Raw genomic sequence first — 13548 nt, 5'->3', positions numbered from 1 at the left:
CTGAATTGCAGCTAAATGGAAACCTAAAGGCCATGTCACATTGCAGCTAGGACAGAAAGGGTTCTTTACTGTGATCTTCTTATGCCTAGAAGACAAGTACAGAATCATGGACGAAGGGCCATATTTTTTCAACTCAGCTGGACTGTATCTAAGGGATTGGGTAGCAAGATTCAACTCGGACAAGGAAGACCTCACCTGGGCTCCAGTGTGGATCAGAATGTATTCTCTTCCAGAGGAATATTGGGATGAAGGCCTGCTCAAAGACATAGGAAATGGACTAGGGGAATACATAAAAGCAACAGAAGAGACGAAGCTTCGCAGATACACATCCTATGCCCGCATCTGTGTCTTTATGCACCTAGACAAAGCTATGCCGGACTCGGTAAGTCTTTCTCATGATGACTATGAATGGATTCTACCCTTGGATTATGAACATGTACCTTTTCGCTGCCATAAATGTCATGCTCACGGGCATTTATTCAAGGATTGTCCGGTAAATGCCAAGGCCAATGCTCCTGACCCCTCTGAAACTCTGACCCATGATGGCTTTGCCAAAGTACCAAGCCACAAACGAGTGCACAAAAAACCCTCGACCGGGAAAAACCCCCAGCAAGATTCCGCCTCTGTACCTGCGACGAGCAACAGCTTTGAAATTCTAGCTCAAGCCTCCGACGAGCAAATCCTGATCTCTAAGCGTAGCTCTATGCCCACATCCCCCTTGTCCCAGCCTCCTCCTTTTAGCTTTCCCCCCGAGTCACAATCCTCCAAGGGGGATAGGGCTATCCCCAAGGAGAGCCAAACAGGGCCTGCTGGGAAAGCAAATGATATGGAAGTTGACGGTAATCCAGATCATCCCTGGAGCTTAGATATATCTACAACAGAAAATAGTCAGGTGCAACAGATGGATGAAGAACCAGAAAGTATAGACATGGACGAACTAGACATTCTGGAGCTAGAACTAGCATGCAAAAAGAAGGATAATGATAAAATCCCAGAGCTTCAACTCAACAAACTGGAACTTGTCATTTCGAGGGCTTATCAGCATAAACAACTAGGCATCCAGCCGGGTAGCTACTGGGATGGTGGTCTCCCCCCAAAAGATTCCAAAAAGAGGGGTAGAAGAACGAATTTCCAGAGAACAATAGCAGTAGGAAAAATCCTGGTTGATTCAGGAAGGTATGCAAAATTGACAAAGTACTACAAACCCTCTATCAATAGTGAATCATGAAGCTCACTTCATGGAATTTAAGGGGGCTCAATAGTCCAGGGAAACTAAGAATATTAAAAAACATGATAAAGATGGAGAAGACGCAAATATGTTTTCTTCAAGAAACAAAGTGTAACAACAGTATACTAGGAAGCATCCTTTCTAAAGCATGGCCAGGCTGTCAATCGATGGCAGTGGATGCCTTAGGTGCATCAGGAGGGCTCGCCATTGCATGGAACGTTCAAGCGCTAACTCTCTCCGATTTTCATGCATCTCATCACTTCATTCAGGCCACCTTCCACATTATATGCACCAATATACATGGACACCTCACCAATGTTTATTTCCCGCAGGAAGCAGGAAACAAAATAGATCTTCTCAATACAATAGAAGCTCTGAATATCAACAGAATGCATCCTCTTTGGATAATTGGAGGGGATTTCAACATGATTACCAAGCTGGAGGAAAAGATTGGGGGGAGAGGCAAGTTGGAATAGGAAAATACCCACTTCAAAGACTTCATCCAAAACACTTCTCTAATCGACCTACAATTTTGTAACGGTACGAACACTTGGAGTAATCGCAAAGCAGGGAAGCACCAAATCGCTTCTGAACTTGACAGATTCCTCATATCAGATAACTTGGTTCATTTGGGAGGAGACATAGCGGCTACAATTCTACCTCATTCCAGCTCAGATCATTGGCCAATCTCCCTCCAGTGGCAAAGACTGGCCAACATCACCAAAAGGCCCTTCCGCTTCGAAGAGTTCTTACTCACCCACCCTTCATTCAAAGACTTCATCAGAACCACTTGGAATACCTTCACTCCGCCAGAGGGATCCCAAATGTTTCAGTTTCAACAAAAACTTAAACATTTAAAAGCCCAATTAAAGCGTTGGAATCATGAGATCTTTGGAAACATCTTTAAAGCACAAAAAGACTTAAATAAGGAAATGGCAGATCTCCAGCAACAAATAATCACAGGGGGTCACACGGAAGGGACTCTGGAGCAGGAGCAGCGTATTCACAATCAACTGGAGGAGAGGAGAAAGTAGGAGGAGACTTTATGAAAGCAGAAATCCAGGATTAGATGGCTGAAAGAGGGAGAATGGAACACTAAATTCTTTCACCAAACCACTGTTCAAAGAAGAATGCACAACAATATCTCCTTCATTCAGAAGGAAGATGGGGTAAGGGTGGAACAGCATGAAGAAATCGAGGAGGAATTCCTAAGTCATTTCAAACAAGTTCATCAAGAACCCACTGCAGATAGGCAACCTGCTATAGAAAGAATTACCCAAAATGTGCCAAAACTTATCACCGAGGAACACAATGAGCTACTTCTACGACCTATCCTGATTCAGGAGGTGGATGCAGCCATGTCCCAACTCAAGGAGGGCAAAGTCCTTGGCCCGGATGGCTTCACTACCACCTTCTTTCACGCCTTCTGGGAGTTGATAAAAACTGAGGTCTGGCAAGTGGTGGAGGAATCGAGAGCTCTCCATTGGCTGCTACCTTCACTCAACACAACTTTCATTGCACTCATACCAAAATAGGAGAAATCCAACACCCCTGACAAATTTCATCCGATTGCTCTCTGCAACATCATATACAAAGTGATCTCTAAAGTCATCGCCAACAGGTTAAAGCCACTCTTGCCCTTGCTCATATCGCCTGAACAATCTGGATATGTGGAAGGGAGACAGATCTTGGATGGCATTATCCTCTTGCATGAAATTATACACTCCCTCAAGCACCCCAAATAGGCAGGTATGATTCTAAAGCTCGATCTTTCTAAAGCCTTTGATAAGTTTAGTTGGACTTACATTCAAAAAATGTTAAATGCCTATGGATTCTCACCTATGTGGATACGATGGATTATGAGTCTTATCTCCTCATCCTTCTTTTCCATTCTTGTGAATGGTATCCCCTCTCGACCTTTCAGTCCCTCTCGAGGAATCAGGCAGGGCGACCCTCTCTCCCCCTTCCTCTTTGTGTTAATGGCTGAAGGCCTGGGATGTCACATCAATCAGGCTCTCCTCTCCCAGCAGCTTAAAGGTCTCTCTATTCACCACTCCCCAGCTATAACTCATCAGCAGTTTGTTGATGACAACATGCTCTTTGGCTACCCATCAGTCCAGGAAGCCTCCCGCTTTAAATCCCTACTCAATGACTTCTCCGAGGCCTCAGGAACTAGCATCAATAATACCAAGTCACTATTTCTTTCACACCCCGCTTGTTGTAAAGCATGCTGTAGCTCGGATATTGGGTTTCCCCATAGCCACTCTCCCTTACAAGTACCTTGGAGCCCCCCTTATTGATTTGGCCATCAAGCACTCCTCCTGGCGCATTCTCATCGAGAAGCTTGAATCCTGTCTCAACCTTTGGACGCACAGAATGCTGAACATTGCCAGTCGTGTGGTGGTCATAAAAGCAGTACTACAGGCAATGCTGCTTTACTTATTCTCAATCCTAGCGGCGCCTAAATGGGTAATAAAAAGAATATGGGATCTACAGCGTAGCTTCCTTTGGGGAAATTCAGCTACAAACCGCAAATGGGCTCTGGTAAAATGGACCACAGCCTGCATGCCTAAGGAAAAAGGCAGCATTGGCCTGAGGGATCCCAATCATAGCAATGCTATCATGTTCGCCAAAATCTGGCGGCAATGGCTCTCCTCCCCGAAAAAACCTTTGGCCGCCATTTGGACAGCCAAATACGCCAATCACAAACCTTAGGAGGAGCTCATTAGATTCACTCCCAATGTAAAAGGTTCACTAATATGGAATGCTGCCAAGCAACACTTCTTGTTGATTCAGCAGCATAGTTTTTGGGAAGTAAGAAATGGAAGAACAACCCGACTCTGGACGGATGCCTAGAACCAAATGCCAAAGCTAAGCTGCACTCTAAATCCACTTCCAAACTCCATCAGGGAGGAACAACAACAGGAAAATATTTGGAAGCATTGGACCTAGGAGACAACGCAAGGTTTCAGGAAATGAAAACAAGGTGACCAGCTCATCAGAAATGCGGATCACATTTTTAAAGGAGATCTGGAAAGGGAGCTTCGAAAAAGGAGCATAAGATACTCTGAATACAAGGACATTCTTCGATGGGGTTACAAGCCTAAAGGCTCATTTACCACTTCTGAGGCCTACAAAATTATGTGCACAGACTCTTTGCCCCCTGATCTAATTTGGAGCAGAATCTAGGAATTAGGCTCATGGGCTAAAGTCTTCGTCTTCTTTTGGCTGGTCGGACATCAGAAAATTCTCACCTGGGATAAACTCAGACGAAGAAACTACCATGGCCCCTCTATCTGTGTCAATTGTAAATCCTAGGAGGGAACACTCCAACACCTCTTGGACTCTTGCCCCTTAGCCAATCATTTGTGGGAGAAAGAAAGCTTCAGATGTCAAAGAAGATGCAGACTGGCGGAAAACATCACAAACTCCTTACGTCATTGGCAAAAGAATCCTTACAAAAGTGAAATTATCAACCATTTATGGAAGATAATTCTCGGGCTCCTCCTATGGGGCATATGGAAAGAAAGGAACAAGCACATATTCAAAGAACAAAGCTCCCTATTAGAAATTATCTGGAGCAAGTTCTCTGTGACTCTCAAAGAGACTCTGATGCTCCGCTCATGGACTAAGGAGGACCTTCCGACTCTAGATATGGTCTCAGCCATGGGTTCAACATGCTATTTCAGGTTCTGTTTGGGTTCAATCTGCTGCTTCTGGCGTTGTTGGGGTTGGGCTCTGGCTCGAAACCTCCAGCCATTCCCTCGACTCTTGAGGTTGTTTTAGGCACTCGTCCGTTTTTTTTCATGTATGGTCTTAGCCCGTCTGTTTGTTTTATTCCCTTGACTGTGTTGGGTATAACCTCAGCTGTTTTATGCTCCAATTCTGCATTGGGCAAAGAGGCTCTGCTCGGCCCTGCAGTCATGCCCCGGCTTCGACAGCGAATGCTCAGCCGCCGCGGTACCTCTCGAGGTGCGTCCACCCGCCCCTCTCACAATGAAAGAGCAAGCTTTCTAAGGTGCGGCAAATTTCTGGACGCCAGCTCCCCAGGGTCCTCATCCTCGCCGTCCTTCAGCTCAACAATTTTCACTTTCAATAGTTCACTGAACCGTCCCCGGATTAGCGCCCATGTTTCGGTGCTTTTCATTGAGGAGGCCCAAGATGAGGGCGATTCCAGCACTCAATGGGAGGAGATGCCAATTGCTGGTTCTACGAGAGCCATGAAGACACCAATTGTAGGTCCTATGAGGGATATGGAAACGCCAATTGCAGGTTCTACGAGTGCTAGGGAGACACTGGTCCGCCATGACGAGGACGTCAAGATGGAGCCTGTTCCCCTGGGTCCAACTGCTACGGAGGAGATCCAGGCTCAGGACTTGGCGGACTTTGGATGGTGCAGGATTGTGGAGGAGACTCCTGAGGCCTAACCCAATTACTGAGGCTCTTCTCTGGTTTTGCGGCCCGATAGTGAGGGCATTTGGTCTATTCTGAAATTTTTGTCTATGTTATTGTGTCAATGCTGTGGCGTCCAGGTTCTGGATTTTTGTCTAGGTGATTAGGTAACTGTTTCTGTCAAGACATTTTTGGCTCCCTTGCGCGGGAATGCAAATTTGACTCCTCTGGCTCGCCTGCGCGAGAATTCCAATTGGACTGATACGTCCTCTCAGTTTTTGAACTTTGTTGTTCCATGCTGCCACTCCCTCTGGGCAGCTGGTTCTTTCTACCAGTTATGTTGTAAATGTACTATGTTAATGTGAATAATAGATTAGTTTTACCGAGAAAAAAAACATTAATGATAATACTAATATTAATATATATTATACTTGTATTAATATATTAACATTAATATTAATATACACTATATTGATTAATATAAAAAAATGTTATTATTTATATTACTCATATTAAGGCTAGGCTTTAACCGTAATAGTATTAATAAATAGCCAATAACATTGATATTGCTAAATTATGGTTTTATATATTAGTTAATAATGACACTTTTAATACTTCATGTGGCTTAATATATTAATAAATGATTAATTATGACCTACCATAATTGTTAGTGTTTAATAAGATTGAAAATGATCAATTATAATTAATTAAAGTTAACCATTAATAATTAGGTTAATAATAATATAATTACATAAATAATTATTATATGAAATTATTAAGAATATATTAACCTTATTATTAATAAGGTTAATATTAATATTTGTATTATAAATATTATATTCTTTTACTACTATTATTATTATTATTATTAATGTCTAAAATGTAACTATTATGAACATTATTTATAGAAAATAATATATTAATATTATTAATATATGTGTAATATTTGTATTTATAGATAAAAATTTATTATTGTTAAACCTAATTTTATAGAGTATATTTATTAAGTTTATTTTATTAAGTTACTAAAAATAGATTTATTGATTGCAATTTAATATATTAGTTAAAATTATATGGTTGAGTTATGTTTTAATATGTTAATTTTTATTTAAAGATATAGGTTCTCAATATTATTTTTTAATATTTTTATTCTTAATATAAAATTTATTAATTTTATTATTAATGTATGATTATTGTAATATTCAAAGAAATTGAACTTTTTTTTAGAAAAAAAAATTCAATCACTCACAACAAAGAGTTGTTTACTTCGAGCTTTATAAGATAATTATGTAGGCTAGTTATTTTTAATTAAACCTTAATTTTGAAACTCAAAACCTAAATTTGAAACTGATTCGTGCACTATGTTAGTTATTCTTTAACAATTGTATTGCATTTCTATTCTATTACATTACAATTTTGTAAGAAGGGTTGTACTGTACATTGGCTAAATTCTCATAGGAAACTTCACCTCAATCTAAAACTCAAATCCTATTTCCTGCACTATGTGAGCTATTCTCTAACAATTGTATTCCATTGCATTTTATTGCATTACAATTTAGCAAAAAAAGGTTGTAGTGTAAACTAGCTAAATTCTTATAACAAATTTCAACAAGAACCGTTTGGAAGAACATAATACCATTTTTACATGTAGTCATAAGCATATTAAACTTTCTTTTATTAAGATTATTTTAAATTTATTTTATTAATAATAAAAATAATAGTTTTATAAAATTGATTAAAAATTTATTGTAGTTTTAATATTTGTATTTGTAATTAAAAATACATCCATATTAATAATAATATAAAATATATATTTTTAATACTAAACTAAATTTTATAAATTCCTTATAAAGTTTGAAAAATGAATATGGATAATTTTTAATAAATAAAATGATATTTATATATTCAATAAAAAATGATGAACCCACCGAGGTTAATTGTGAATGTTCTGTAATAATTAAATTAAAACATAATAGAACTATAATTATTCACAAGTTTAAGTCATATAATATAATAACAAATGTTCATGATTTTGGGCAAACTATAAGCACTTTTGTGAATATTTGTGAAGGGTTAAAAATGTGATTTCATTTATGTAGTTTATTTTTTTTGATAATCTAAATTAATTAATTTAATTGGTGTAAACTTTAATTTTTATATCTAATTTAATTAAAAAAAGACAAGAAAAAAATTATTGTAAAAAAAAGATTCAAAATATATATTAACCAAATTCTCTGACAAGAATAAAAATCAATAACTAGACTTATCTAAACTCATCTTATTGATTTAACAACTCAATTATTACAGATTTTCTCATTTACTTAAAACAATATCCTAAAAAAAATAACAAATTATTATTATAGATTTTCTCACTTACTTAAAGCAATATAAAAATACTTAAAATATTATAAAAAAATTAAAATATATAGAAATTAAAAAAACAAAAAAACAACTATTAGTATTGTTTTTCCCACTTACTTAAAACAATATATAAAAAAAAAACAAACAAAACAATATATAAAAAAAACAAACAAAACAAACTACATAGCAAAGCAATTAGTCTCGTTCTCTTTGTGTAAGAAATAATAAGTGCCATAATTCTATAAACTCTTACTCTAACACTAAAATTTATAACCTATGACTTAACATTTAATGGCAATGAAAATTTATGTCTAATGAAATAATGAGTGTTATAATAATTAATTAAATTTCCATAAACTCTTTCTTACTCTAACACTATAATTATAACCTATTACATAGTATTTAATGACAGTAAAAAATTTGACGGACTTTTCTTGTCAAAGGCTAGTTTTCATAACCTCAATTGCATGACCGGGTATTTAGGCGCAGGAAGCGAGTTATGACTGAGTATTTAGGCGCAGTAATTTAAAAGCTTGTTTCCATGTGTACATGAGTTCAGAAGATAATTAACAGTAAACCACGCATGAATTTAAAAAACATCATCATGCCTTCCAATTTAAGGTGACAGATTCTCTGATAGTAAAATTTCAAAATCAATTTACCAATTGAATATAAATAATCTTATCGATTCAATATAGCTGATCAACGAATTTTTTAGAGTGAAATTTTTTCGTATCAATTCATGTTCTCTTTCAGATTTGAATTTTTTCAGCACATATTGAAAAACGAAATTAACTCAGACAAATATATAAACAACACATAATAAATCACACACAAAATATTAACGAAAAAGGCTTCAGCCTTATGACTTTCTCAGGTATTCTCTTTCATTTTCATTAAAATAATTGAATATAGTATTACAAATAAATAGATGAGAGACAATGTTCTCAAGATAATACATGCTATCTTAGACACTTGTGGTTAAGATAATTTCTCCTCTGGCTGAGATAATTTTTCAACTACACACTAACTTAGAAAAGAGAGAATCTCTCTTCCTAACTAAACTCTCTAGATTGAAGAACTAACTCTCATGATTTAATTTAATTAATTATTTTATTTGGATTTGTAATTTTTTTAAGAGAGCAAGGCTAACATTTTTTTATCACCGATCTAGCAAAAAAAACTAGAAAATGGAAGAGATTGGTCTATAGATAAGAATAGATCACGCCGACCTTTACATCTAACATGCAGATTTCACGGAAACAAATTTCAGAAGAGATGCAAAAAGATTAGAATTCCGTTATGATAAGAAATGGAGAAGAAATAAAGCTTCCATGAATTATGTTCTTGTTCTAATATGAATTTTCAGTTGTTATTTTCAGTAATTAAGATTAAATTAGCAATAATTCAAGAAACTCACCTTCATTAAATACAACTGTGATGACGACTTCGCAGATCCGGGTAAGCATCAATGTTGGCATATGGACTAGAAAAACATCCCCGTGCTAATGATGATTAATTGTACCACACACCTCAGTTAATTGTAAAACAAAATCTAGAATTCCAATGACTTAGAAATCCAATGATGATTTCCATGGCTGCAAAATATACCATTCATTTTTCACCAACATGGATTAATCAGCTCGTTCTCCCACGAACATCAGAAGTACTAGAATAAATTTTCTCAAGCTACACAGAGCAAGTGAATGATTTATTAGCAAGTGAATGATTGATCTAATATCGATTTCGTGCACTCCCATTGATTTTTTCTATGGTCATCAGATGATCTTGCATTTGAAATTCAACTATTTCGATGCACCGAAAGAACCAGAAATAGCCAAAATGAAACAACAGTTCTACAAATCAAAACCAATAGATCGCATCTTGATATTCATGGAAACAAATCAAAACCAAAGTATGAAAATAACAGAATATTCATGGAAGCAAATTTAAAAGAAAAAAAATACGCTGCACAGAGGCGAGCACATGAAAACGAGGAGAGCAATGCAAGATCGGTCTGAATGATAGAAGCGATAAACATCAATTGAGGCCTGGTTTTAAATTCATCTAGGTGCATGCATTGAGATGCTACTTTTTGCTTTTTCATGTTGAAATGGAGCGTTGCTCTTTGCATTCTTGGAGCGTTGCTTTTTGCGTTCTTGTAAATCAAAATGGAACGGTGTGTTTTAGGAAGCGAGTGGTAGCGGTGGGTGGGTGGCTAGACAGGCGTGCGGACTAGGATAATGAGAAGTAATGGAGGAAGTCGCTTGTCCCTCTATGTCACCCACTATGAATAAAACAAAAAATCCACACAATATTCGAAATCAAGTCCGAAAAATCCGCACAGTATTCGAACTCAAGTCCGTCCGCCTGCGCATCCACCCACCGATACCACACGCTTCCTAAAACACACCGTTCCATTTTAATTCGTAATTAGAAAGCTTAAAGCAACACTCCATTTCGATTTACAAGAACACAAAAGCAATGCTCCATTTCAACTTGAAAAAGCAAAAAGCAACATCTCTATATTCAACGGTCATGCAGCTCAATGAATTTAAAACCAAGCCTCAATTGCTGTTTATCGCTTCTATCATTTAGACCAATCTTGCATTGTTCTCCTTGTTTTCATGTTCTCGCCTCTGTGCAACATATTTTTTTCTTTTAAATTTGCTTTTATGAATATTATGTTATTTTCATTTTTTTCCTCCGTGAATATTCTTGCATTTTTCTTATAATATGCATTCTTTTGGTTTTAATTTGTAGAACTGTTGTTGCATTTTGGCTATTTCTGAGTTCTTTCGGTGCATCGAAATTTGTTTTTCAATTTTATTAGAATTCTTTTGGTGCGATGAATAACCTGATTGCAAATATTTTAGATGCAGACAACCATATGGTGGGAGAACTAAATGGAGAGAAGTAAGGAAATAGGATTCAGAAAATGAAATCTAGTTACAGGTATGTTGGGATGTAGCTTCTCTTTCCTTAATTTCTTTGGAAATGGTTTAGCAATTTTAATCTCTTCGCGGTTGAGTTTAGTGTATAACTTTTTTTTCAAATATTTTAGATGCAGACAATCATATGTTGGGAGAATTGAATGGAAGAAGTAAGGATATGTTGGGAGAATTGAATGGAAGAAGTAAGGAAATGCCGGTGGCTTTAAGATTCCCACTATAAGATTCACAAAATGAAATCATCAAGTTACAGGTATGTGAATAGTTTTGCCACAGCTCCATGTATCTGCTGGTTTGAATCAATTCATTTTTGGATTAATAAAGGATTTACTCCGACCTTTTAGTCATTTAATTCATCTATCTGTGTTAGTTTTATTGTTAGCTTAACCCATTCGTCTCTTTTTAGGAATTAACCTATGCCTATTATTTTGTTATTTAATTAATATTTCTTTTAAGTTGTGGATGCCTATTATTTCCTTATTTAATTAATATTTCTTTAAGTTGTGGAGGTTTAATGTGCCTCTGGCTGATTTCAATGAATCCATTTGGCCTGACGAAATTTATGGATCTCCTTTCGATCTAAATCCACTTGTATTATCGAATTACTGATCTGCATAGGGTTGTAATCTAACTGCCTCTATTCTTACAATCTTCGAATAAATCACTATCATGATTTGCAAAGCTTGACTTGCGCGGGCAACGGGCATAACATGCAATGGCGTAGGTTTATCGTCCTTTGTTTTGGCGATGGAGCCCATGGGTCCCTCCAGAAGAGGTGCAGTAAGCATGTCGGCTCTCTGCTCTTTCCTACTTCTCTACATTGTCACTACCACTCCCTCTGCTTTGTATCGCCTCTTTAATTCCCTATTTAATTAATATTTCTTTAAGTTGTGGAGGTTTAATGTGCTTTTGGCTGATTTCAATGAATCCATCTGGCCTGACGAAATTTATGGATCTCCTTTCAATCTAAATCCACTTGTATTATCGAGTTACTGATCTGCATAGGCTTGTAATTTAACTGCCTCTGCGATGGAGCCCATGGGTCCCTCCAGAAGAGGTGCAGTAAGCATGTCGGCTCTCTGCTCTTTCCTACTTCTCTACATTGTCACTACCACTCCCTCTGCTTTGTATCGCCTCTTCGTTCTGACAGCAATGTCGCCTAACTCCTAGGTGTAAACTTATACCAAGTTATACATCCCCGCCGCACGAATATTCCCACGAGGCTCACAACTTCCCGGTTCACCCCGCAACCAAGTTATATTCCCAGTGGGCTACACGCTAGCTTCACGCCACTCACAACTTCCCGGCTCACCTCCGCTCCCCTGTTTTCCAATGGATTCGAACCGAGAATCTCGATGAAAATCAAATAAATCGAGGATGGCGAAATTGGAGGCAAGAAGCCATGGATGGCATTGACGGCGCAAGCCAACGTCAACACTTCCTTGAATTTCGAATGAATCACTATCATGATGTGAGTTTGAATTTAGAATGAATTAACAGTGATTTGAGTTTAATAAACAGCTAGTGATCTCCATATCGAGTGTTCCGTTTTTTTTAAGGATCTATGGACATTTTAGATTTTTTAAATAAAATATCAATTTCATTTTATTTAGTTTTTTTGTCGTAGCTTTTTTAAATAAAACATAAAAATAATATATTATTGATTTTTATATCATTGTTTTTTTAAATTTATTACATAGTAATTTTGAAAATATAATCTATTTCAATTTGCAATACTAATAGTGTGATGATAGAATTTAATGGCGTAGTCTATAATGCGATTTTTTGGAGATTCCGATCATCCAAAAAGTGCATTATTCCGGCCAACCACCCAACCGGCCTTTTTCCTCTCCGTCACCGTCACTTCGCTGGAAAGTCAACTCCGTTACCTCCGTCACCGTTACCTCGCACGCCGACTGACTGCCTGTTTCAAATTCACCAACCCCGCCAACCCCATCGCAATTGCGCCAACTCCATTTGAAAATTTCGGCCGAACCGGAGCATCCCCTGCTACCCCGCCCTTGCCAGAGCAGAACCACCGACTGAGCGAACCCCGTCTTTATTTCCCGTCTGCTGTCATCGACTGAGTCAGCTGTGAGTGCGTCTGGATGAAGTTTTCTTCTTCGGGGCTGCAATTTCTTCTTCTATGTTGTCGACTATGCACATTTGATACACTATCATTTCATGGTTATCAGTTCGTGGTTTCCCTGATATGCAAGCAAAATAACGTGCACGAGAAGAGAAACAGGAGATAAATATTACAGATATTGTTTTTTTATTATTGAGTTCTGTGTTTTTTCATATTTGGTTTTCTTTTTATTACATGGAAGTGGTACCGCTGACGGGATCTCTAAGTCTGAAAGTGTTTCCGCAGCAGAATTCTATGACTTTTCTGAAAGCTCTCCTGAAAATTACAGCTTAGGCATTCTGCATTGAAGACCTTGGCGTGCATGGATGTGCTATGGTCAGGCAGGTTGGATACTTGGATTGGCTTGCGTGGGAGGACATCACTGCACTGCTATTTATTTCCAGAAAGCCACAGTTCATTCCAGGACATTTGGTCTAGATTATGATTCTCACACAGGACATTCGGCCTAGGTTCATGCCTTTCACACA

The 13548-nt window shown here is 37.5% G+C and overlaps 1 protein-coding gene across 1 annotated transcript; it reads left to right on the top strand.

Moving 5' to 3' along the window:
* Window positions 1–1395: 1395 nt before the first annotated feature.
* Window positions 1396–2262, top strand: LOC149253063 (uncharacterized). Its single transcript, XM_089454355.1, has 2 exons — window positions 1396–1690; window positions 1799–2262. The coding sequence occupies exons 1-2, from the start codon at window positions 1396–1398 to the stop codon at window positions 2260–2262; spliced, it is 759 nt and encodes a 252-aa protein (XP_089310481.1).
* The last annotated feature ends 11286 nt before the right edge of the window (window positions 2263–13548 follow it).

This window comes from Pinus tabuliformis, chromosome 7 (assembly GCF_031772625.1).
Source record: "Pinus tabuliformis cultivar Carrire ecotype Pingquan chromosome 7, CPIR1, whole genome shotgun sequence".
NCBI classification, from domain to species: domain Eukaryota; kingdom Viridiplantae; phylum Streptophyta; class Pinopsida; order Pinales; family Pinaceae; genus Pinus; species Pinus tabuliformis.
Note: the sequence above shows the minus strand (reverse complement) of the source record. Positions and strands in the feature narration are given on the sequence as shown.

Excerpts from the sequence above, each read along its gene's own strand:
- LOC149253063 (XM_089454355.1), top strand. The coding sequence starts at position 1,396 with ATGGCAGTGGATGCCTTAGGTGCATCAGGAGGGCTCGCCATTGCATGG. Across the intron at positions 1,691-1,798 it reads GGAAAAGATTGGGGGGAGAG|GGAAGCACCAAATCGCTTCT; the intron begins GCAAGTTGGAAT and ends ATCGCAAAGCAG.